Source organism: Girardinichthys multiradiatus, chromosome 10 (assembly GCF_021462225.1).
Source record: "Girardinichthys multiradiatus isolate DD_20200921_A chromosome 10, DD_fGirMul_XY1, whole genome shotgun sequence".
Classification (NCBI taxonomy): Eukaryota; Metazoa; Chordata; class Actinopteri; order Cyprinodontiformes; family Goodeidae; genus Girardinichthys; species Girardinichthys multiradiatus.
In genome coordinates, this window is record NC_061803.1 from 33,955,392 (window position 1) to 33,982,188 (window position 26,797).

The window sequence follows — 26,797 nt, forward strand, 5'->3', positions numbered from 1 at the left end:
TAGCAGGATGAATCAGAGGTAGCAGGAACCACCCGTTACTTTGTAGTTTGTTGTGTCTGATTGAGATCGCTTTAGTTCAGGTCAAAGTGAAATCGGATTCATGTTTCAATAACTGGTCCTTGTTTAAGATCTGAATTTGTGAAAAAGCCTTTTGTCCTGTAATCATGTTAAAAACTAAATTGGTGTTTATTTCTGAAGACAGCCCTGATGGGAACTTCTGGGTGGAGGGGAGCTAAACATGTCCCACTGGATGAGTATTAGCAGCATTTCTCCTACAATGAAAACACTAACTATTAATAAACAATGTGATCAAAGAGAGGGGCTGAGAAAAAATAAGATCAATAAACTAGGTATTTACAGGAAGCATTAACCTGCAGCACCATAACTGTACAAAGTTGCAGATAGAAGAGACACAACTGGTTTGAATGTTCACTGGCAACAGAATAATAAAATAACTCAGGCACACTTTAGAGTTACAACTAAGACCTTTTATTGTTTATTTATGTAATCATGTATCTCATGTCATTTTCAGCATCTTGAAAAAGGCAGAACCTCTGAATAGGCCAAATTCATTTTAGATGTACAGCTGAGTAAAGGTTCCTCCGTTCCTTCCAAAAAGCTTTGGTGTACTAATACCCAGTGAAGGTCCACTGTTGTGGAATAGTGTCAATTGGGCCAGAACCTCCATGATCACATACTTAAAGACTTGTGTCCCAATCCTGATCCTTGGGACACACTGTTCTGTACTTTCTGGATCTTGTCCAGTCCTGTTCCAACACACATGATTTAAAGGAATAGCTTAATCTATTTTAAGCTATGTTATCTTGAGAAGTTATTAGCATTCAGTATCTTAACTGGAGTAGATAACTCATTTTGGAACATCATAAAGCTAGAAGGCAGATTACCTCTCTGGTGGAAAACTGGGGTATTGTTAAAGAATGAGTTTTAATTGCTGTATTTTTTTTAATTAAACACATTTATGTCTTTGATCTCATAGTTCTTCTACCACAAGATGCCCAAGTCCAGTCCTTGAGAGCTACAGTCCTGCAACGTTTGGATGGATCCCTTCTTCAACACACCATGCATAATGAGCAACTGGTTTTATTGCCTCTCACAGTTATTTTGTATCTGTCATTTTTCAGTCCTCAGTGAAAAATAAGCATGCTCAGGTTTGGCTTTTTTTTGGGATTTTTTACTGCAGCCTCTCAAAGCAAAAAAAACAAAAAATCTTAAATGTTTCAAAAGTGGGGATTTATATGATGTAGAAGCATCAGGGTGAACTTCACAGGTTTCCACAGTAAATACAGTTATGTACCATCAAAATAATGAATAGATGGAGCCCGGTGAATACCCATGTGTCTCCTCATATTTCCAATTAACGAAAATGCTTTGCTGCAAACATCACAAACAAACGGTTTCTCTCCTGAATGGACTCTGATGTGATTCTCAAGTTGACACTTTTGATAAAATCGGTTTTTACAGAAATCACAGCCAAACGGCCGCTCCTCTGAGTGGACTCTCACGTGTCGCTCTAACTGGATTTCCTTCACATAGCATTTACCACAATCGCTACAGCTGAATGGTGCTGTGTGAACCTCCATGTGGTTTTTCAGATGATGTTTTAGTGAAAATCCTTTACTACAAACACTGCAGATGAACAGTTTTTCACCTGTATGAACGCGCATGTGTCTCTTCAGGGGCTCCTGTTGTGAAAATCCTTTACTACAAATACTACAAATACACAGCTTCTCTCCCGTGTGTACAAACATGTGACTATTTAGACCATTTTGTAGTGAAAATCCTTTACTACAAATGTTACAAACAAATGGTCTCTCTGAGGTGTGGATCCTCTTGTGTTTTTTAAGTGTTTCCTTTCTTTTAAATCTCATACCACAAACATCACATGAAAAAGCTTTTTCTCCTGAATGGACCTTTAAATGACCCTCAAGAATCGTCTTTCTGTGAAACCTTCTACCGCAATCACTGCAAGAAAATGGTTTCTCTCCAGTGTGAAGTCTCATGTGTGTCTGCAGAGAACTTGTATCTTTAAATGCTTTTCCACAAAGGCCACAGCTATGTTCTCTCTTTCCAGAGTGAATCATCAGGTGTAATTTAGCTGAAGTTTTACATTTGAATCTTTTGCCACAAACATTGCAGCCAAACCACTTCTCTGCAGGGACCCCTTTCTGAGCAATACGTCTGGAAGACAGTTTAGACCTTCTACTTCGTCTGTAAACACCCGTCTTACTTTGTTTTGAAGAACACTCTACATCCGAGTTCCTGTCAGATTCTGTTTCCTTCTGGTCAGCTGAACTGCTGGTTGGAGCTTCTGTCTCTCTGTTGTCTTCAGCTTTGATTTGTTGAAGTTCTGATAACTGAGGTTTCTCTTCATCTTCACTCTTCACAGCAAGCTGCTCTTCTTCTTGACTGATCCATAGTTCCTCCTCTTCCTCTTTTACATGTTGGAGAACAGGGTCCTGCTGTTCCATACTGGAGCTCCAGCCATTGGGAACCTCTTCTTTAATCACCAAAACTTGATGGACGGGGAACCATGAAAGGACATTAATGGTTGGTTGTAAATCATTAAACAAAATTTACTCAGTCACATTTTAGAAACGCTAGCATTCTAATTGTCCAAGAGAAGTTACTCACATATTTAAGAGGAAAAACGTCTCTGATGTAGAAAAGTCATGAACTTACAAGAAAAATTCTAATTTTCCATGATTGAAGGCATAAATTACAATATTAAAACTAGGATATTTTTCTGACAATGTAAAGTCAGACATTTGTATGAAAAAAACTCTTAAATTTATCAGCAAATGCCAGAAGTCCTCTAAGGTTTAAGTGGTAAATTAAGGAGATGCACATCCGAATATTTTTCAAAGTGTTCGTGGTACATCTGGCTTTTTGCCTGAATCAGAAGATCTCCCAGGTGCAGACTCCTGTGAATGCTTTGAGCGGAATCTGGAATACCAGCCTGAGACTGTGAGGAAGCAGCTGCAACATGGCTGCATCGAGTCTGGTCCTAATTAAAACCCACAGGTCTGGAGGCCAAGGGATATGAAGCGGCTTTTTCATTTTAACTAGTGTGCATTTCATTTTCTCAGACAGTGACCCAAAATCCTACAAAATTGATATGTCAAAGATGATCTTAATATAGATAAATGTGAAAATTATTTTTCTAACTGCTTTTTATCTTTCAGAGAACTGAATACAGAAATAAAGCTCTGGAAATTCAAACATCTTCCACAGTCAGCTCTTTTTTTCAGACTACCAAGTAACCCTGCATATAAAACTAAGCAACCTGTACGGACTGTTCCCTCCAATCAAACGTGTTGGGTGCTGTTCTAGAAACGCACCACTGAACATTGGTCTATATATAAAAGTAAAATAAAGGAAAGGTTTCACAGTAATGATCTGGGGGCTGTATGGGATGGAATGAAGGTTACGACAAGCCAAGACAAGGCAGAAGATTTGTGGGCCAATTATCACTGATGGCTTTAACTCAAATTCAGATTTTGTAAAAGAACTGAATGACTTTGATTGATATTTTAATGACAAAAATGACTTTATGCTGGAACACAGTTTGATTAACTGAGCAGCAGTTCTTCTGTTAGGTTCATGTTTCTTAAATGTAATGCTAGGAAGAGAGCTGGGTCGGACTTGATCACAGGTAAGGGTACAAAAACAAGTGCAAATCTTTTATTTATAGAACTTTATATTGTTTTGTGGTATGGTAACCTTACAGAGCAAAAAAAACAAAACAAAAACAAACATCAGACATTATCAAACAGCCAATAAAATAATTGGCATACAGCAGCTCTCTCTCTCTGACATCTATGATGGGCGAGTCCTGGAAAGGCACAGGCAGTTTTGGCCAGCCCTGATATCCCAAGAGTTTGTGCTTCTCCCCTCTGGATGGTGAGTCAAGGTCCTGAGGGTCAAAAGTCTCAGGTATAAATTTTCCTTTATAGCTATGGCAAGTGTAGCCTGCCTCTCGTCCGTAGACTGCTGGAGATAGGCACCAGCTCCCCTGTGACCCAATATGGAAGAAGTGGTATAGAAGATGAATGAATGAATGAGCTACAGCAATGAAATGACCAGTCTGCACTAGGTACCTAACTGATGATGATTCTTCTGCACTGATTAAAGCATTTTTATTGATGATTGCTATTGGTGTATTTCCATGTTGTCTGTCATTTATTGTTTGTCATTATTTAATTTCCCTTTGGGATTAATAAAGTATTTTTGAATTGAATTGAATTTTACAAGTCAGACTCTGACTGACTGACTATTGTCATCTAGATATTTGTGCTTAGCTGTTATTTTTAGTGACATGTTTAACATCATAGCCTGATGAATAAATGAGTGTCACTTACTGAGATCTTTGCTGTCTTGTTTCTGCTCCAGTTCTGATGTTGATGCTGCAGGTATGGGGGGCTCCAAACTGAGGCCACTGGGGTCTTCTTCCACAACCTTCATAATCTCAGACATCCTTTATCCACTTGGGATTCTGCTTTTCACAATCTTTGTTTGCAACCTTCACATGTTCACATATAACCTGTATCTTCTGTTTATCTGATGCCTGAAGCTGGAATCAGGCACAAATCAGCATCTGATCAGATAAAATGTATTAACAGAAAATGGAAACTGTAGCAGAGATGAAGCGATGCTGCTGAGCAGAGTCTGAAACCTTGGTCAGAGGTTCTGGTTCCACTCTGTCTCCAGTCTCAGTCCTCAGCTGAACAGCAAGGCTTAGAGAAGATGTGCAGAGACGGTGTCCACAGACGGTCCCCCGGGGTATGGACTCCTCTAACAACACTAAAACCTTGACTTTTAAAAGCTTCTAATTCGCAAACACTGATTGTCTGCTGTTAGCTTATTTAGTTAAAGGTCCATGCATGTTGCTAATGACATTATGTCCAGCAAACGTCCACTAGAAATAGTCACAGCGGTTCAGAACAATGACGTAAAAGGGTAAAGCTCGTCGAGCAGAGTCTGAGAAATCAGTTACGCAGGATGTTTAATATGTGAAACTGATCATTTAATACGTTATTCTAGTATCGGTACCTAGCCAGTCAAATTAACATTGTTACATCCGGTTATTTTCTTATTTACAAACGAACGATTGAAAATCTGCTTCCTCTTTCAACCTTTCAGAATAAAGGCACGCGAAATGAAAAAAAAGGTGTTACACGTTTATCTGAAAATATTTCTACCAATTTCAATTCAGTTCAGTTATATGGCTCTAATGAAAAAAACGAATTGTAACCACAAAGCACTTTACAGAACAAAAGTGTCAAATAAAATTATATCAATACCACAAAAAAACATGCACACTTGTTACATATTTTTATTAAACAGGAATAACATTTTCTATAAAGATGAAAATTGAGGCAGTGAATAACTGCTGCCAAGAAGGTAACATCAGTATCTGGAAACCAGCCTTGACTTTTCAGCCGTCTGACAGAGATAAATTCACTTTGTCATGAGTTTAAATTATTTGGAATCATGTTCCAGTGAGCATTTTAATGATTAGTCCTTTTTTCAGAGCTGACTTTATGAAAAATCCCGTTCTCTAATTGTATTAATAGACTATTTTTATGGTAAGCTACAAAGCACAGCTACTTATTTCTGAAAATACCCTGAAAAACAAGATTGTGATGAACCACCTGGTCAAACAGAGAAGTAAAAAAAGCAACAAACAGGAGCACCAAACTAACTTTTTGTAGAGGGGAATTAATCATAGGACTTAATTTTAAAAAGCCATTTTTCTCTCTCTCTGCCAATAAATTTGTTTTAAGAAAAGCAACAAAGAAAAAATATTTGTATTTGAATTTAATATCTTGCTTTTCAAATAAAAATAAAAAAACAAATAACCTGTTCTACCTTGGTTTTTAACTTCTTGCTTCTAAATAGAAAAATCAATTCCAAAATTCAATAAACAATTCTGATAAAACAATTTACCTTTCGGTGACCATCCGTATTTGTGATAAACTTCTGGAGAAGTCCCTTAATGACTTTACATGTCATTTTAATTTAAACTAGGTTTGCTAAAGCAGGAAAAAAACAGTTGTTAAAGTGATGGATCTAATAAATGCTCTGAGGCATTAAACAGATACCTGCATTTTGGTTAAATTGTTATCTACAAGAATACAATCACTACAAGTCAATGCTTTTTCTGCTGTGTGAACACTGGGTGTGCAGCGATTAGTCAATTAGTTCATGAAATTCATAATGAAATTTGTGAATAAGATGAGCCTCAAGTAAGCTTCAGATTTGTAGCTTCCAGTTCAGCACTGGTCAGTTATTCTTTACTAAACAGATATTCCTTAAAACACTATTTTAAATCCATTAAACCTCTTATTCTCTTAAATTAGAGATTTCAAATAGCCTATATTTGGTATAGGATAATCTATCCCCGGCATTTGCAGCCTTAGGCAATTTAAAGTTGCTGACGTATGAAGAGGCTTTGAAAGTTTTTTTTGTGTGTTTTCATGGATAGAATAAACGCATCACAAAGACAAACTGAGTTCTAATTATTCTGTAATCAGTGAAGAAAAATCCCTCTTATCTTGTCTTTAACATTTAATTTTTGCAAACTAAAGCTAATCAAAGAAAAAATGTGTTTTACCAGCATTTGTGGTCATATACAATAAGAGGCATCAGGGAGAACTTCATGCGTAAGGATGTGTCAGTATGAAAAGCTAAATTCGTTACCTTTAACTGTAACCACCTGAGGTTAGATGAAGAGTCCAGACTGCAAATCTGTAAACACAGACACTTTATTTTCCATAACCATGAAGTAAACAACTCTGGCTTACTTTCTGAACAATACGTATAACCATACAGAATTTAATCCTGTGTGATTCAATTCAAATTCAAAAATACTTTATTAATCCAAAGGGAAATTAAATGTTGTTGTAGCTCATATTATGAAGGTTTCTTCAGAGAGACGTTGTAGATGCTGATGACTGTGGGCAGGAAGGATCTCCTGTAGCGCTCCGTCTTACAGCACATCTGAAGAAGCCTCTGACTGAAGACACTCTGTTGTTGTAGGACAGTCTCATGAAGAGGATGCTCAGGGTTCTCCATAATGTTCTTCATTTTATGAAGAATCCGTCTTTCCACAATGATCTCCAGAGGTTCCAGAGGAGTCCCCAGAACAGAGCCAGCCTTCTTTATCAGCTTGTTGAGTTTTTTTAAGTCCCTGGTTCTGATGCTGCTTCCCCAGCAGATGATGGCAGAAGAGATCATACTCTCCACAACAGACTTATAGAAGATATGCAGCATCTTGCTGCAAACAGACAACAGTTGCTCTTCTGTAACTTATTAAGCACATCAAGACCTTTACACCTGCACAAGTAATTCAGAGTTAAATTCAGGGAACAGATGAACTAAAATCATAGATCAAAATAACACAGTCAAACATGAACTAGCCCATATTTACTAAATCTGTACATAAGGTCTAAGTTACAAATTCATAAAATGGCTCAAAAATGTGTATCATGATTTTTGTGAGTTAATTGCAATACAATAATATGCAAAAAGCCTATTACAAGCAGAGGTCCTGCAGCATGAATGTTAACATTTCTATTATTATTATTATTATGCTATAATTATTAATTTTATCATTAGTAAAAGGAATAGTATTAAGTGTTGTTAGATAAAGTAGTAGTTCATCATTTGACTCAGATATGGTCTGTTTCACAGAGACCCTGTGTCTGAGAGATATTATCTGCATTAAAATACGGTAAAAAAAGAAATAGCAAAAAACAGCCCAATGACTTCTAAAAACATTTATTATACGAGATCGCAAAGAATGTGAGAGATAGATCCAATAAATGAAATATATGGGACCATCAAGAGAGCAAATAACATTTCCGCTGTTTGAAATACGAGGAGCCCAAATACTGCTGAATACCGACTTAACTAATATTTAACTGCATAAATTGTCTTTTTCATTATAAATGTCTGAATGAACTTCTTTAGGAATAAAATATGTTTTGCTGTCCATATTTAGTTACAGCACTATAAAAACGTCAAGCCTTTTTGATTGTCCATTGAACGCATTGTCACGTGTGTCGCCTCAGACATAAGCAGCAGAATGTTGAAGTACACCAGGAATATTGTAATACCAAAGATCAAAGCTGCTAATTGAAGCTGTACTTCTGACTTTATTACCAAGAAAGGAAGGCCTTTTTTCTTGGTTAAATGGTGAATGTTTAAGCCATCAGAATGACCTGCATTGTCTGTTTAACATGTTACCAGCTTGTCAGATTTGTTGGACTGCTGCCATTATATTTGAGGGTCTGCTCATACTTGGCAAGACTGCCTGAATTATAACTCAAGTCTTTCTCCTCTACTTAACAATGTCAGTACAGCAAACCTTCACAATAAGAGCGTTAAGAATGTGAAAAGAGCTCAAAACTTTAAATAATATATTTGGGTGCTTTGTGTGTTCTGCTTGAAAAACACTGAGATTTATCCCTGACAGATATAATGCAAGACAGCAGACTTCCTGAATGTGTTGGTGAGACAGTGAACTTATGAAACACATTACTACAACTACTACTACTACCAATAATAATAATGCAAGCATTTATGATGACGTTAAATTAACTATAATGAGGATGTTTACAGTATTATGGTACAAAATGTTGATACTGTTAGATCTTTACTTTGTAGCAAGAATAAACTTTACCTCAGTAGTGTTGGCATTTAAATTTAAATACATTTATTTGAGTTGCAGTAGGTAAATCAGTTTGAGACAGAGTGTAAGCCAACTCTATAATATTTATTAGGGATGCATGACATATTGGCATTAACATTATTTTTAACATGAATCACTAATATGTTAATTAATCTCAGCTGTGCTTGACAAAAGTTGGCAAAGTTATTCATGCTGATTTGAATGTGTTTAGCCTAAGTGCTCTGTTTTATTTTTCTTGAAGCGACTTGTTTATGTGATAAAATCATAATTGTAATATTGATAAAAGAAAGCTGTGATATAAAATTTTTGCTAAATTGTCCAGTGCTACCCTTGAATCTCTTCTATTTCCTGCTTGTGAAACTGCATCACCGTAAAGACAAATGGTTCTGGTCTGTGAGGAATCTCACATGTAGATTTATCTTTACATCTCCAACCAAATGTTCACTACAATCACTACAGATAAATCATGCAGTGTGAGCTTCCATATGTCTTTTCAGGTTTTGTTGTTGCGTAAATCCTTTGTTACAAACACCACAAACAAATGGTTTCTCGCCCGTGTGAACACGCATGTGACTCTTTAAATAATCTTGGCGTGAAAAGCCTTTACTACAAAAGCTACAGACAAATGGCTTCTCCCCTGTGTGAACGCGAATGTGAATCTTTAGATTCCTTTGCAGTGAAAATCCTTTACCACAGACGCTACAGAGGAACGGTTGCTCCCCTGTGTGAATATGCATGTGAATCTTTAGATTCCGCTGCTGTGAAAATTCTTTATTACAAACGCTACAAACAAACGGTTTCTCTCCTGTGTGAACACTCATGTGACTTTTGAGACGGTTCTGCTGTGAAAAGCCTTTACTACAAATGCTACAAATGAATGGCTTCTCACCTGAGTGAACACGCATGTGAGTCTTTAAATTCTGTTTTAGCGCAAACTCTTTATTACAGACCCCACATATAAACTGTTTCTCTCCTGTGTGAACACGAATGTGACTCTTTAGATGATCTTGTCGTGAGAACTCCTTACAGCAAATATTGCAGATAAAAGGTTTCTCTCCTGTGTGAACACGCATGTGAGTCTTTAGATTTGATTTCAGTGAAAACCCTTTACTACAAAACCCACACACAAACTGTTTGTCTCCTGTGTGAACTCCCATGTGACTGTTCAGATGTTCTTCTTGTGAAAATCTTTTGCTGCAAACAGTACATGAAAATGGTTTCTTTGCAGTGTGGATTAACCACGTGTGGTTTTTAAGAGATTTCTCTCTTTTAAATCGTGTACCACAAACATCACAGGAAAAAGGTTTTTCTCCTGAATGGACAGCCAGGTGGTTTTTAAGAATGGTCTTTCTATGAAACCTTCTACCACAGTCATCACAGGCAAATGGTCTCTCACCAGTGTGGAGTCTCATGTGGATCTGAAGGTAACTCTTTTTTTTAAACACTTTGCCACAAAGATCACAGCCGTGCTCTTCATTTTCCGTGTGTGTCATCATGTGTAATTTAACATGAGACTTCCGTTTGAATCTTTCACCACAGATATCACAGCCAAACGGGTTCTCTCCTGTGTGGACTCCAACCTGAGCTGTGGGTTTTGAATGCAGTTTAGATCTTTTACCTCTTTTGTGAACTGTCACCTTACTCTCTTGAGAAGAACATGCTGGATCAGGGTTCGTCTCTGATTCTGGGTCTAGACAGTCCTCTCCATCTTGTTCTGTTTCTATTTGTTCAGTTGAGCCGGTGGTTGAAGTTTCTGCCTCTCTGTGTTCAGTTTTGATTTGATGAAGCTCTGATAGCTGAGGCTTTTCTTCTTCTCTCTTGACAGCAAGCTGCTCACCCTCCTGACTGATCCACTGTTCCTCTTCTTCCTCCTTTATGTGTGGGGGCTCTGGGTGCTGCTGGTCCAAACTGAAGGTCCAGTCTGGGAGGATCTCTTTTTTAATCACCAACATCTGATAGCCTGGAAACATCGAAACACATGAAAACATTGGTTTCTAACAACAATGTAAAACATCTACTTTTTTACATACTCATTTTATTTAGATCTAAAAAAGAAGACAAAAACTATTCAATGTTGATACATTGGAGGTAAATTATTATTTTTCAATCCTATTCTGTTTGATTGCAAGTTTAAAATGACCTGGAAAATCTGTTGTGTTCTTAACTGTGAAAAAGAGGTTATTAAAATCCATCCAATAATATAACAGTTTCCTTGCAGAGTGACTGGGTGCAAATTTCCAGTGCTTAAAGACTGAAAGGAAGGGTACACCCCGGATATTCCTTGTCAACGCATCAAAGGGCAACAGGACACATGCCTGGACACACTCTCTTTAAGAGATAGGACTGACCAGTTCCAGTATTGGTATCAAACCAGATACTGACATTATTCTTGGACTGGATACTGGTCCGTGGCCATCAATCCATCACAAGATCCAAACTAATGGTTGTGTGTTGCTGCAATTCACATTTTATTTGAACAAAGTTTACTCTCCAAGTTTAGTCTGATAACTGCATAATGTTTCACATATAGAAAGTATTGAATAATCTTATATATCATTTAAAGTTTTAAATAAACTAGCTGCTGCAGACTGAGCATCTTACTCTACTTTGTGAGAAGTTTTAGTGTTGAAATGAAGATAATAGAAGACAGGTGTTGGTTTTGTGTTTTGTGCAAACATTTAGAGTATAACTGGGGGGAAAACTCCAGAGCTCCACCTAGTGGTAACAAGACATTCAGCAGCAACGTGAGTCTAACACTTTAAATTTTCCTTTAGGCATTTTTCAAGCATATACAATAAAATGGTTCAAAAAATGTCACCATCATATGTTTTTGACTTTGTTTCTCTAAATAAGTTAACTTGTATTTTACTGGGCTGTTAAGTGCGACTTCTGTCTCTCATGTGGGCTACAAACATGGTCAGCTCTGCAATTGAATAACTGTTAATTACTAAGTGGTTTTATTGCTAGATAATGGCAGCTTTTTAGACCATCAATATTCTACACCAATAAAAAGCAAAAGACTGGACACCAGAAACTTTTACTAACTAACTGAATTATTTGGACCCCAGACAACAGAGGACATGTTATGCATTAATACAAATTAATAAATACATTTAAATAAATACCCCATTGCAGGACAAGAAAACCATACTAACTGTGAGGCACAGTGCTGGAAGTGTTACGGTTTGGACACACTTTTAGTGCATTCCCTGTCCTAAGGAGACAGCTTTCTAAACACCTTTTGTTGCAGCAGATTGAGGTTGTAGATGCACTGTAGGATGCAGACAGCTGGGAAGAACAGGATTTCAGGATGTGATGACTGGTGAGATCAGATTTAAATGATGTGGTGGTTAAAAGTAGAGTTTATTTTAATTAGGCATTAATTAGCAATTAGCAAACACCCACACCCTTACTAATGGAGCTGAAAAATCTAAACTTGTGAACTTAGCACAGCGCTGTTGACCAGATCATGGCGAAGAATAACAAATGGGCTTCTGTGGAAATTAAGCCTGAAATATTCAAGTGTTAAATTCATGCCCTAACATGTATGTATATACTCATAGAAAAGTAAGGAAAGATGTTGTAGTGGCCTGAAAACTGAAGAGGAGTTTGACCTCTTCCCCACCACATTTCTAGCTCAAAAGAAGACTTGGTATGCAGCCACTGCTATCTGAATATGTGGACAAACCATTTCCATCCGAGTTGTTCAGGACTTGTGTAGACCAGGCTGCCATGAAAACACCGTGTGTCAACACAAACAAAGATGCAGCAAAAACGTTTGCTAAAGAAAAGCTTAAAATGGGCTGAGCTTACACGGACTGAAACGCATCAGTTCATTGGGGTAACACTGTTCATGGGGATTCTGCAGCTGCCAGAGATTTTAGTCAAGAAATAATTATAATGTTGAACTCAAGGTAATGCTTGTTATAATTAATAACAAAAACCCTGGTCAGACTTGTTCTATGCTGGGTTTTAAATGGTTAAACTACTTTTAAAATAAATAAGCAACATTAACATGTGTTTGGATTTATTTTTCTTTCCAGTCCAGAGGCCTTTTTAGAAATTCCATTCAAAGTTAATTTGCTTGATTCTACAAAACCAAATACACTCACCGGCCACTTTATTAGGTACACCTGTCCAACTGCTTGTTAATGTAAATTTCTAATCAGCCAATCACATGGCAGCAACTCAATGCATTTAGGCATGTAGACATGGTGAAGACGATCTGCTGCAGTTCAAACCGAGCATCAGAATGGGGAATAACGGTGATTTAAGTGACTTTGAACGTGGTATGGTTGTTGTTGCCAGACGGGCTGGTCTGAGTATTTCAGAAACTGCTGATCTACTGGGATTTTCACGCACTACCATCTCTAGGGTTTACAGAGAATGGTCCAAAACAGAGAAAATATCCAGTGAGCAGCAGTTCTGTGGGCAAAAATGCCTTGTTGATGCTAGTGGTCAGAGGAGGATGGCCAGACTGGTTCGAGCTGATAGAAAGGCAACAGTAACTCAAATAACCACTTGTTACAACCAAGGCATGCAGAAGAACATCTCTGAACACACAACACGTCCAACCTTGAGGCAGATGGGCTACAGCAGCAGAAGACCACACCGGGTGCCACTCCTGTCAGCTAAGAACAGGAAACTGAGGCTACAATTCACACAGGTTCACCAAAACTGGACAATAGAAGATTGGAAAAACGTTGCCTGGTCTGATGAGTCTCAATTTCTGCTGCGATATTCGGATGGTAGGGTCAGAATTTGGCGTCAACAACATGAAAGCATGGATCCATCCTGCCTTGTATCAACGGTTCAGGCTGGTGCTGGTGGTGTAATGGTGTGGAGGATATTTTCTTGACACACTTTGGGCCCCTTAGTACCAACTGAGCATAATGTCAACGCCACAGCCTACCTGAGTATTGTTGCTGACCATGTCCATCCCTTTATGACCACAGTGGACCCATCTTCTGATGGTTACTTCCAGCAGGATAACGCGCCATGTTATAAAGCACGAATCATCTCAGACTGGTTTCTTGAACATGACAATGAGTTTACTGGACTCAAATAGCCTCCAGAGTCACCAGATCTCAATCCAATAGAGCACCTTTAGGATGTGGTGGAACGGGACATTTGCATCATGGATGCAGCTGACAAATCTGCAGCATCTGTGTGATGCTATCATGTCAATATGGACCAAACTCTCTGAGGAATGTTTTCAGTACCTTGTTGAATCTATGCCACGAAGGATTAAGGCAGATCTGAAGGCAAAAGGGGGTCCAACTCGGTACTAGCAAGGTGTACCTAATAAAGTGGCCGGTGAGTGTATGTGTCACTTACTGAGATCTGTCCGGTCCTGTTCCTGCTCCAGTTCTGATGTTGATGCTGCAGGTATGGGGGGAACCAAACTGAGTCCTCCAGGGTCTTCTGCTTCAAACTTCATCGCTTCAGACATTCTCGCTCCACTTACGATTCTCCTTTGACAATCCTTGTTTTGAACCTTTATGAGTTCTGGTAGGTCAAGATTTCAGACATATAACCTGTATCTTCTGTTTTTCTGCTGACCTAAACTGGAATCAGACACAAATCAGCATCTGATTTGTATTAACGAACAATGTGAACCGTAGCAGAGCTGAAGTGATGCTGCAGAGAGTTTGATACCTTGGTCAGAAGTTCTGGTTCCACTCTGTCTCCAGTCTCTCGCTCCTTAAATGATCAGCAAGGCTTATAAAGGTGTCCAGAGACGGTGTGGTCCTCCTCTGACAGTCTCACAAAGTCGGAATGTGGACTCCTCTTAAAACACTAAACCATGAACTTTTAAAAGGTTCAACATCCGAAACACTGATAAGGTCTCTGCTGTTAGCTACTTTAGCTAAAAGTCCATTCATATTGCTAATGAAGGCTAATTACATTCGGTAATGCAAATTTCGGCTAGAAATAATCATAGCGGTCCAAACAAATACTTAGAAGCTACATCCGCACGATAACTGTAGAGACATTTATTATTAAACCATTGTTTTACACAAACTCTTAAGACATTTTTCTCTCGGGACATAGTTAAGCTAAAATTGCTACTTCCGGTTGTTGCCTCCTGATTGACCAATGGACAAGAAAGATGCTCTGACGCAAAACATACCACTTCCGTTTTCCAGTATAAATGTATAAAGTATAAATGCAACAAAACTTCTTAAACAGCTATTAACTCATTAAATTCAACTAATTTATATCGCTCCAGTTCGCGGTTCACAAGAAAAGTTGTCATGTGTCTGTGTTTTCTACTATAATTTTATGGTGGATTATTAGTTACACAATGTCTGGATTTTATTAGAAATAAAAAGTTAAACCTGATGCTAGAGAGGAAGGTGTGAGAATGAATTTTATATTACGTTGTTGTTTTCAAAATAAAATGTTAACCAGATTTGGCTTTCAACTTGGAAAAGGTTTTTCATTGCTGCCCCCTCACATTTGTGTTTGACGTTTTTGTTCAAAACCATTATGGAAAAGTCTCCAGACTCCATTGCAATGTGAAACTTTAGCTGGTTTCAGATTAATTATGCTGTCTTCCACTTCTGCATTCAGTCCTGTCTGTAGCAGTACAGAGAATTAAAAGGTCCCCTCAGAATCAAAAACATGGCAGAGAATAGATAATTTTTTAGGCAATCTACTCCAGAGCCCTGTAGAACTCAGACTATGGTGACAATATACAATATTTTCTAACTTGACAATGACCCAAGTCAAACAACCAGGATAACATAAGAGTGGCTTCAGGAACAATCTGTGAATGTCCCTGATGACCCAGTCAGTGCTACACACACAAAGAAACACAGTCCAAATCCGCATTCAGATATCGCTTGAAACTACAAACTCTACCTACTCCTGTTAAAATCCCAGATTTTTGTCATGTAAAAAAATGAGACCATAACAAAAGATCTAAACACCTTTCCCAACTTTAAAGTGACATATATACTTAGGAGGACTCTTGGCCACATACTAGCAAAAGATGTCCAAATCTGTCAGATTGTGTAGACATCTCTAGTCCACAGCCCTCCTCAGGTGACCTCATAGATTTTCTGTCAGGTTTAGTTTTGGACTTTGTTTAGACCACTCCAAAATGTCTTAAAGTGAAGTCATTTGTTGATTTGGGTGTATGCAACAATTTACAGCTATGCAAAGAAAAAGAAAAAATACCTCATATTTTATTTTCTAGCACACACCTGAAGGTTTTTGGATCTATTAGATATTTTATTTATCTTGACAAAAACTTCAGTTTCAGCCAACAAGAATAACCACATAGCATGATGCTCCCACCACCATGTTTCACTGTGGGTATTATATTCAGTTGGTGAGACTGTCCTTCTGGAATTGTGGCGAAAAGTTTAGGTTTGGTCTCATCAAAACAAAACACATTTTATCAGGGTTTTGTTAGACTTTAGCAAGGCCTGAATGTTTACTTTGGAAGAAAGTTATGCAGTCTTCCATTCAGTCTATTCTGATCATTAGCCTAGAAATACAGACTGATGTTACATAGAAACCAGCACTAAGCAGACATTTCTGCAGGTTTTTCATTGTTGCTGTCATGCTCTTGGTAGCCTCAGTGATCAGTCCCCATCCCGTTATTAATTATTAAGAAATGCCAAGTTTCAGTAATGTCAATGTTCTTACTGTGACATGATTTAAGTCTAATGCAGTGGATTGCTTCTTTGTTTCCACATAATGTCTTTTGATAAGTGTAATAATCTTTCCTGGAGTAGAAACCCACAACCCAACGCTGCAGACCCCTTACTTCCCAGTCTGGATGGTGTTCTCTGGCTTGCAAGCCTTCCCTGTTTGGACCAACTCTAATGAGGGTCATTACAGCCATGTAGGTTTAATCAGACAGGAGGGCATGTCTCCAAAAAGTAACATTTTTGAATGTCTTCAAACTACAATCTGGCCTTTTATGCTGTTGTTTTTTTATTGTTATAGCTTCTTCCTTGCTGATTGGCATTTCAGCCCAATTGTATAAAACAAGTCATCATGGATAAGGACACTTACCAGCATCACATCAAAACAAGCTCATCTCTGGGATCCAGAACCTGTCTCCTACCTGAAAAGTCATGCTGTTTATACTTGTGTTTACATTTTTGAACAGATAAATGTTGCACACTCTGGCTTCTGGGATTTTACCCAAGGATGAGCCATATGTATGGAGCTCCAGAGAGCTTCCAAAGATATTGACATGTGCTAAATAAAAAGACATATCATTTTATTCTCATGTCCTCCGGATATTTTGGCTGATTTCTTTTACATTTTTCCATATCACAAAAAAGCAGTGTTTGCAATGTTGCATTAAAATGCACACCCAGGTGTACCCCCATGCAACTCGGAAACTTGCAAAGGAAGATCATTATTTGGGCTTTCCCAAATTGTTTAAAGACATTATAATTTTAGTGTATATAAATGTTTGACTTTAAAGAAAGTAATTTAAAAAAATCATCCAAACAAATCTCAACTGAATGCATCACATAAAAGGTCCAGAGGTATTTGAAATTATTCAGTGGTGTAACACTTTATATCACATAAAGGGCATATCTTTAGAAATGCGTGATATATGGCTCCTTATTTATTGGTAAATAACCTTTTAACCTTTGTACATAGGGAACTTGATTCCAACTCCAAGCAGCATCCGGTGCTTCTGCCTGGTACAGGCGTTTCCACGCATGAGATAATGAATTTCTGATTCTTGTCTGTTCCAGTTATTAATAACAAATATTGTTACTCTCATGTCCTAGTATGCGCAAAAGTTTAAATACAAAAAAAGTCTAATTTGTTTGTAACTTATGTACTCTGAAAAGTTTGCCACCTACACATGGCGGCACTTAAGCATCAACTGAAGTAGAAATAAGAGCAGAAACAATTCTAATAGTTGATTTATGATAGAATAAGGAATCTTTGACACTCTAAATTAGGGTCCATTTCTGACACTTTCCCATTGATAAAGTTTTGCTAAAATATTTTCGGTGTTATGCAAGAAAACCACATTTTCATCTTTTCCTGGGATGCTCACAATCATAAATAACTGCTTCTGTCAAAATTAAAAAGAGCACGACATTTAGGGTTTAGCCTACCAGACATATCGTACTTAAGGAAATTTGAGTAAAAAAATAAAAACAAGAGTTCATCTTATGGAGAGAAAAGGTTTGCAGGAGGTGAGCATATAATTTGGTTGTTCCTTTTTGTCTGAATTCTTAACAAATTAGTTTTCTTTTGCATTGCAGTCATGTAGTGGCTCTGAAATAATCACAGAATTGAAGGCAAGGTGGGTTCATTTGTATAACATTAATCATACAAAAGGTCATTTATTAAAGTGCTTTACAGTAAAAAAAAAAAAAACTAACATAAGATACAATAAAAACACAAAATACAGCAAATGCAGAAATTACACATGAAAAATAATAAAGCATCATATAAAAACAAATAAACATAATGCAAACGTCAGCAAATCTTTTTTTTATTACAATCCTGATTTGAAGGAGCCAACAGCTTCTGCACATCTCAGGTTCTCAGGGAGTTGGTTTTAGAGCTGAGGAGCACAGGAACTAAATGCTGAGGAGCACAGGAACTAAATGCTGAGGAGCTGAGGAGCACAGCAACTAAATGCTGAGGAGCTGAGGAGCACAGCAACTAAATGCTGAGGAGCTGAGGAGCACAGCAACTAAATGTTGAGGAGCTGAGGAGCACAGCAACTAAATGCTGAGGAGCACAGCAACTAAATGCTGAGGAGCTGAGGAGCACAGCAACTAAATGCTGAGGAGCTGAGGAGCACATGAACTAAATGCTGAGGAGCACAGCAACTAAATGCTGAGGAGCACAGGAACTAAATGCTGAGGAGCACAGGAACTAAATGCTGAGGAGCTGAGGAGCACAGCAACTAAATGCTGAGGAGCTGAGGAGCACAGCAACTAAATGCTGAGGAGCTGAGGAGCACAGCAACTAAATGTTGAGGAGCTGAGGAGCACAGCAACTAAATGCTGAGGAGCACAGCAACTAAATGCTGAGGAGCTGAGGAGCACAGCAACTAAATGCTGAGGAGCTGAGGAGCACATGAACTAAATGCTGAGGAGCACAGCAACTAAATGCTGAGGAGCACAGGAACTAAATGCTGAGGAGCACAGGAACTAAATGCTGAGGAGCTGAGGAGCACAGGGACTAAATGCTGAGGAGCACAGGAACTAAATGCTGAGGAGCTGAGGAGCACAGCAACTAAATGCTGAGGAGCTGAGGAGCACAGCAACTAAATGTTGAGGAGCTGAGGAGCACAGCAACTAAATGCTGAGGAGCTGAGGAGCACAGCAACTAAATGCTGAGGAGCTGAGGAGCAAAGGAACTAAATGCTGAGGAGCTGAGGAGCACAGGAACTAAATGCTGAGGAGCTGAGGAGCAAAGGAACTAAATGCTGAGGAGCTGAGGAGCAAAGGAACTAAATGCTGAGGAGCTGAGGAGCAAAGGAACTAAATGCTGAGGAGCTGAGGAGCACAGCAACTAAGTGCTGAGGAGCTGAGGAGCACAGCAACTAAATGCTGAAGAGCTGAGGAGCACAGCAACTAAATGCCAAGGAGCACAGCAACTAAATGCTGAGGAGCACAGCAACTAAATGCTGAGGAGCTGAGGAGCAAAGGAACTAAATGCTGAGGAGCTGAGGAGCACAGGAACTAAATGCTGAGGAGCTGAGGAGCAAAGGAACTAAATGCTGAGGAGCTGAGGAGCACAGCAACTAAATGCTGAGGAGCTGAGGAGCACAGCAACTAAATGCTGAGGAGCTGAGGAGCAAAGGAACTAAATGCTGAGGAGCTGAGGAGCACAGCAACTAAATGCTGAGGAGCTGAGGAGCACAGCAACTAAATGCTGAGGAGCACAGCAACTAAATGCTGAGGAGCACAGCAACTAAATGCTGAGGAGCTGAGGAGCACAGCAACTAAATGCTGAGGAGCTGAGGAGCACAGCAACTAAATGCTGAGGAGCACAGCAACTAAATGCTGAGGAGCACAGCAACTAAATGCTGAGGAGCTGAGGAGCACAGCAACTCAATGCTGAGGAGCACAGCAACTAAATGCCAAGGAGCTGAGGAGCACAGCAACTAAATGCCAAGGAGCACAGCAACTAAATGCTGAGGAGCACAGCAACTAAATGCTGAGGAGCACAGCAACTAAATGCTGAGGAGCTGAGGAGCACAGCAACTCAATGCTGAGGAGCTGAGGAGCACAGCAACTAAATGTTGAGGAGCTGAGGAGCACAGCAACTAAATGCTGAGGAGCACAGCAACTAAATGCTGAGGAGCTGAGGAGCACAGCAACTAAATGCTGAGGAGCTGAGGAGCACATGAACTAAATGCTGAGGAGCACAGCAACTAAATGCTGAGGAGCACAGGAACTAAATGCTGAGGAGCACAGGAACTAAATGCTGAGGAGCTGAGGAGCACAGGGACTAAATGCTGAGGAGCACAGGAACTAAATGCTGAGGAGCTGAGGAGCACAGCAACTAAATGCTGAGGAGCTGAGGAGCACAGCAACTAAATGTTGAGGAGCTGAGGAGCACAGCAACTAAATGCTGAGGAGCTGAGGAGCACAGCAACTAAATGCTGAGGAGCTGAGGAGCAAAGGAACTAAATGCTGAGGAGCTGAGGAGCACAGGAACTAAATGCTGAGGAGCTGAGGAGCAAAGGAACTAAATGCTGAGGAGCTGAGGAGCAAAGGAACTAAATGCTGAGGAGCTGAGGAGCAAAGGAACTAAATGCTGAGGAGCTGAGGAGCACAGCAACTAAGTGCTGAGGAGCTGAGGAGCACAGCAACTAAATGCTGAAGAGCTGAGGAGCACAGCAACTAAATGCCAAGGAGCACAGCAACTAAATGCTGAGGAGCACAGCAACTAAATGCTGAGGAGCTGAGGAGCAAAGGAACTAAATGCTGAGGAGCTGAGGAGCACAGGAACTAAATGCTGAGGAGCTGAGGAGCAAAGGAACTAAATGCTGAGGAGCTGAGGAGCACAGCAACTAAATGCTGAGGAGCTGAGGAGCACAGCAACTAAATGCTGAGGAGCTGAGGAGCAAAGGAACTAAATGCTGAGGAGCTGAGGAGCACAGCAACTAAATGCTGAGGAGCTGAGGAGCACAGCAACTAAATGCTGAGGAGCACAGCAACTAAATGCTGAGGAGCACAGCAACTAAATGCTGAGGAGCTGAGGAGCACAGCAACTAAATGCTGAGGAGCTGAGGAGCACAGCAACTAAATGCTGAGGAGCACAGCAACTAAATGCTGAGGAGCACAGCAACTAAATGCTGAGGAGCTGAGGAGCACAGCAACTCAATGCTGAGGAGCACAGCAACTAAATGCCAAGGAGCTGAGGAGCACAGCAACTAAATGCCAAGGAGCACAGCAACTAAATGCTGAGGAGCACAGCAACTAAATGCTGAGGAGCACAGCAACTAAATGCTGAGGAGCTGAGGAGCACAGCAACTCAATGCTGAGGAGCACAGCAACTCAATGCTGAGGAGCACAGCAACTCAATGCTGAGGAGCACAGCAACTAAATGCTGAGGAGCACAGCAACTAAATGCCAAGGAGCTGAGGAGCACAGCAACTAAATGCCAAGGAGCTGAGGAGCACAGCAACTAAATGCTGAGGAGCACAGCAACTAAATGCCAAGGAGCTGAGGAGCACAGCAACTAAATGCCAAGGAGCACAGCAACTAAATGCTGAGGAGCACAGCAACTAAATGCTGAGGAGCACAGCAACTAAATGCTGAGGAGCTGAGGAGCACAGCAACTCAATGCTGAGGAGCACAGCAACTCAATGCTGAGGAGCACAGCAACTAAATGCCAAGGAGCTGAGGAGCACAGCAACTAAATGCCAAGGAGCTGAGGAGCACAGCAACTAAATGCTGAGGAGCACAGCAACTAAATGCTGAGGAGCACAGCAACTAAATGCCAAGGAGCTGAGGAGCACAGCAACTAAATGCCAAGGAGCACAGCAACTAAATGCCAAGGAGCTGAGGAGCACAGCAACTAAATGCCAAGGAGCACAGCAACTAAATGCTGAGGAGCACAGCAACTAAATGCTGAGGAGCACAGCAACTAAATGCTGAGGAGCACAGCAACTAAATGTTGAGGAGCTGAGGAGCACAGCAACTAAATGCTGAGGAGCACAGCAACTAAATGTTGAGGAGCTGAGGAGCACAGCAACTCAATGCTGAGGAGCACAGCAACTCAATGCTGAAACGTCTTTAGTACAGGACATATCTGTGGGATAACACAGTTCAGGTTTGATTTGCCTTTAGCCGTTTGGATTCTGAACAAGAGGTGATCAAAGCAATAGAAAAATAATTTCATAAATTAACAATAATTTAAATTAACTGTGGAATTTATGAGATAATGTAGAGACACCAGGATGAAAATCACAGATAAAGACAGCTGCAGAAAACATGAACCAGCAATAAAAGCAGAGGTTTGACCACAAAAAGCAGAGATGGATGAATATAACCTCTGAAAAACAACAACATAAACGGCAACAGAGAAATTAGAACCCATGTGTCTCTTCAGATTTTCATATTATGAAAATGATCTTCAGTGTCTCTTGTGTGAACACTCATGTGTCTCTTTAGACGATCTTTTAGGGAAAATGCTTTACTGCAAACACTACAAATAAACTGTTTCTCTCCAGTATGGACTTTCATGTGTTTTTCTAGATGACACTTTTGAATAAATCTGCTTTTACAGACATCACAAGCGAATGGCCTCTCCACTGTGTGGAGTTTCACATGTCGCTGTAGCTGGATTTCATTCGCAAAACATTTACTACAATCACTACAGCTGAATGGTCCGTTGTGAACCTTCATGTGCCTTTTCAGATGATGATGTTCTGAAAATCCTTTACTGCAAACACTACAAATAAACAATTTCTCTCTTGTGTGGACAAACATGTGTCTGTCTAGATTATATTTGATTGAAAATCCTTTACTGCAAACACTACAAATGAAGCGTTTCTGTCCTGTGTGGACACGCAGGTGTTTCTTTAAATTTTCTTGGAATAAAAATCCTTTACTGCAAACAGTACAGATAAACTGTTTCTCCCTTGTATGAACCTGCAGGTGTTTCTTCAGTAACCAGCGTTGATGAAAACCTTTATTACAATAACTACAAATGAGAGGTGCCTCTTCTGTGTGAACATGCATGTGTCTCTTTAGAGTCTGCTGGAGTGAAAATCCTTTACCACAAACTCTACAAATAAACCTTTTCCCTCCTTGGTGAACACGCATGTGTCTTTTTAGGTTCTCTTGTAATGCAAATCCTTTACTGCAAATGCTGCAAATGAAAGGTTTTTCTCCTGTGTGAACACGCATGTGACTCTTTAGACGCATTTGTTGTGAAAATCCTTTACTGCAAACACTACAAACAAATGGTCTATCTGCGGTGTGGATCCACATGTGGCTTTTGAGATGGTGCTTTCTTTTAAATCTAGTTCCACAGACATTACAGGAAAAAGGTTTTTCTTCTGACTGGTCCTCCAGGTTCTGTTTAAACAATGTTTCTGCATGAAGCCTACCACAATCATCACAAGCAAATGGTGCTCCTCCTGGATGGAGTATTATGTGTGTCTGTAGAGAAGTCCTTTCTTTAAACCCGTTACAAAGATCAGAGCTGTGCTCTCTCTTTGCATCAGGAGTTTTCTGCTTGAATCTCTCACAACAAACATTGGAACGAAACGTTGCTTCTTTTACACTAATCTGAGTCGCAGGTTTGGAACACAGTTTCAATGTTTTACCCTTTTTGTGAAAAGTTATCCTACTGTGTTTACAGGAACATAATGGATCTGGGTTCCTGTCTCGTTCTGATCTTCCAAAGTCCTCTTCATGAGGTTCTGCTTCTACGTGTTCTGCTGAGCTGGTGGTTGGAGCTTCAATCTCTCTGTTGTCTTCAGTTTTGATGTGATGAAGCTCTGATAACGGAGGTTTCTCTTCATCTTCACTCTTTGCAGTTAGCTGCTCTTCCTCCTGACTGATCCACAGTTCCTCCTCTTCCTCCTTTATGTGTTTGTGGTCATGAGGAACCTCTTCATTCTTCACCAACATCTGACAGACTGAGAACACTGGAACAAATATGGGCTTGAATTACTTGCAAACAAACAGAATCATGGACAGATATGAAAAGTTAGAACTGTATTTCTGTAAATCTAAAACAGCTATTTAATGTTGGTAGCTACGTTACTACTGGCACTGGTGTTTGATGGGCCCCAGTTAGTGCAGCAGCCATAACAAATGCCAGCAGATAAGGGGCAGATGTTGGCCGATTCCCCCATATGACAAAGATCCCAGGAAATAGCACCAAATGCTGCTAGATGCCACCATACGTGTGCGGATGGTGGTAGATGCCACCAGGTGCCACCAAGTTCCACCATTAAAAAAAGCTAAATTTACGAGGTGTATTTTCAAATATATTCATTTATATAACATTGTTATTTCGACCGGCTTAGGTGACTTGTAATGGGAGCTCTACTGAAGCATTATTTTTAACAACAACAGCGGTGTCTTATCTGCAAATAGTTAATAATTAATTTTTCTTTTAAAAAAACTTAGGGTGAGTTAGTCCAGTGAACAACAGCCCATTCCAAGACAAATTATTTAAATCTGAGACTATTTAGTAATAAATAAGCTCAAAACATAAAACTATCAAACCTTCAACATGTTTGAAATGTGAACAGAACCTGTTTCTGCTTCTGGTGATCTGAAACTTACTTTGGTTCGATTAAACTGTGCCTGGAAATATGTTAAGACCAGAACAAGGAGTGACAAAAAACATTTTAACATTTTGTTTCTTGTATGGGTCTAATATAAACTGGCTAAAAAAACAAAAAAAAATGTTTTTGTTTTTATTTATTTGGGAGTAATAAATATATTGAATTAAACAACAGATGTCTTTACATTTTGTAATGCTGGGGCATTTTTTTCTTACAAATAAAAATGCAAAAATAATATTTTTGTTTAAATAATTTTTTTTACCAGCTAAATAACAAACTATACAAAATATTTTAATAAAACAAAGTACTCTGTTTTTTTTATAAATAAAGTTTTGGAAATCATTAGACATCCAAAACATAAGAGATGTTCTGGACACTATTTATTTTAAAAAAGGAATGCAAACGTTTATTGGATTTATTGTTTTCCATTTTCTTGCCTTAGAAGACATTTTTAGTCTACTTACAGCAACAACATGGAATCTGGATCAATCTTCGAAAACTCATCTTTCATGAAGTTTAACGTATGGGTAACAGTGTGCCTTTGAGAAAAAGCTGCTAAATATTTGTGGTCCTTTTAACTATGAAAGAAAAAATAAAACAGAAAAAAAAAAAAAAAAAAAGGGTTAGTCAAAGAAAAATAAATTACTTTCATTTAAAAAAATTCATTTGTCTCCACTTGTTGAGAGGACTGACAGTAAAAATATGAAAAACGTGTGAAAAACAATCTGCAGCCCCCGGGCCACACGACATAAAGGTAACATTGTCAGCAAGGTCACTGGGATCAAACTACTGATTTATCCTTTACACTTGACAGGTGAATCAACTCAGCGTGAAGATTTTCAACTCATACTCTTTGAGCGGGGGGGATCAGATTTTAGTGTCTGTTTAAATGTTTTTGTTACTGGATCTGTCATTTTTTTGTTTTTTACCAATCATGATCCACAACGCTCTATGGGGTTTAGCTTTTCAGCCACTAAATTCAAGATCTGGTATGATTCAAGAGCGATCATCCAACCATCCATCTGATTTATTGGGGAGCTGTAATCTGTAATTATGGCTAAAATATTGCCCATTATGATGTTTTTAATCACAGTCACTTTCAGAAAATCAGTTTAACAGAATCGTAACTTTGGTTGAGCACAGCAGCATGTATGAAACATCTCTCGTTTCGCACATAAAGGCAAAGTCTGATCGTTTATTATAGAACTAAATATACCAGGCAGCTTGAACAAATTGTTGTATCCATCTGTGTTTCATGGAAATACAATCAGTGAGACGCCATGAAACCATTCCCTACCTTACAAACAGTGCGTTTGAATCTAATAATAATTGTAACATGTTTACAATTGTGTCACTTACTGAGATCTTTGCTGTCTTGTGTCTGATCCAGTTCTGATGTTGATGCTGCAGGTATGAGGGGCATCAGACTGAGCCCTCCAGGGTCTTCTGCTTTAACCTTCATCATTTCAGAGATTCTCGCTTTACTTCTGCTTTTCACAATCCTTGTTTCACCTGTTCCTGTAGCTCGAGGTTTCCGCCATATAACCTGTATCTTTTGTTTTTCTGCTGCCTGACACTGGAATCAGGCACAAATTAGCATCTGATCAGATAAAGTATATTAACAGAAAACGTAAACCATAGCAAAGCTGAAGCGATGCTGCAGAGCAGATTCTGATACCTTGGTCAGAAGTTCTGGTTCCACTCCGTAAGTATCCCCAGACTAGGTCCTCAGCTGAGCAACTAGGTTTAGAGGAGGTGTCCACAGACGACGTGGGCTTTCCCTCACTGTCTTAGAAACTCTGGTCCTGTAGCACTAAATCATAAAGCTTTGAAAGCTTTAACGTCGCAAACATTGATAGAAGTCTCTGCAGTTAGCTGCTTTAGCTCCACGGTGGCTAACAGTCAATTCAGTTTATTAAAAAGAAAAGGCTAATTAGATTTTGTACAGAAAACTTCCCCTAGAAATAATCACTGCGGTTCAAAACAAAGACATAGAAGCGACTTCCTCACGAAGACTACAGTAGAGAGTCTGCGACATCAAACACACATTTTAGATAAACTTTAGCACGTCTTTCTGTTGGGACTTAGCCAGCCAAGCTAACGTCGTAACATCCTTTCACTTCCTCCTCGCGGACCAATGAAAGACGAATACAGTTCTACTTTCAAAGACCACTTCCTTCTTCAACAATTAGCCTTTGAAAGTATGTATGGGAAAGAACGCTCAAATAAAATTACCTTTTCAAAACGGCACCCTTTAAGCAGGTTTTAAACATACTTTTCATTAAGCCCCCATTACAAATGTTTTGTTATTGGTCTCATGT

General features: G+C 39.2%; 3 protein-coding genes across 7 annotated transcripts; all 3 read right to left on the minus strand.

Moving 5' to 3' along the window:
- Positions 1 to 1,229: 1,229 nt before the first annotated feature.
- On the minus strand, positions 1,230 to 5,103 carry LOC124875053 (oocyte zinc finger protein XlCOF6.1-like). 5 transcript variants are annotated; one of them, XM_047376848.1, is made up of 3 exons: positions 4,694 to 5,103; positions 4,380 to 4,591; positions 1,230 to 2,533 (listed from the first exon to the last, which is right to left on the minus strand). In XM_047376848.1, the coding sequence occupies exons 2-3, from the start codon at positions 4,492 to 4,494 to the stop codon at positions 1,308 to 1,310; spliced, it is 1,341 nt and encodes a 446-aa protein (XP_047232804.1). In that variant the 5' UTR covers positions 4,495 to 4,591; positions 4,694 to 5,103; the 3' UTR covers positions 1,230 to 1,307. The 5 variants fall into 5 exon arrangements, with proteins under 5 accessions (XP_047232804.1, XP_047232805.1, XP_047232807.1 ...); XM_047376849.1 differs by having other exon boundaries at positions 4,380 to 4,615; XM_047376851.1 differs by adding an exon at positions 2,653 to 3,934 and having other exon boundaries at positions 4,380 to 5,103.
- A 2,681-nt stretch (positions 5,104 to 7,784) lies between these two features.
- LOC124875051 (gastrula zinc finger protein XlCGF57.1-like) lies at positions 7,785 to 14,791 on the minus strand. The gene is made up of 3 exons (XM_047376845.1): positions 14,372 to 14,791; positions 14,051 to 14,280; positions 7,785 to 10,673 (listed from the first exon to the last, which is right to left on the minus strand). The coding sequence occupies exons 2-3, from the start codon at positions 14,163 to 14,165 to the stop codon at positions 9,178 to 9,180; spliced, it is 1,611 nt and encodes a 536-aa protein (XP_047232801.1). The 5' UTR covers positions 14,166 to 14,280; positions 14,372 to 14,791; the 3' UTR covers positions 7,785 to 9,177.
- Positions 14,792 to 21,630: 6,839 nt separating this feature from the next.
- Positions 21,631 to 26,769, minus strand: LOC124875384 (gastrula zinc finger protein XlCGF26.1-like). Its single transcript, XM_047377518.1, has 3 exons — positions 26,155 to 26,769; positions 25,836 to 26,052; positions 21,631 to 23,828 (listed from the first exon to the last, which is right to left on the minus strand). Exons 2-3 carry the CDS (start codon positions 25,939 to 25,941, stop codon positions 22,279 to 22,281), a joined length of 1,656 nt encoding a protein of 551 aa, XP_047233474.1. The 5' UTR covers positions 25,942 to 26,052; positions 26,155 to 26,769; the 3' UTR covers positions 21,631 to 22,278.
- Between the last annotated feature and the right edge of the window lie 28 nt (positions 26,770 to 26,797).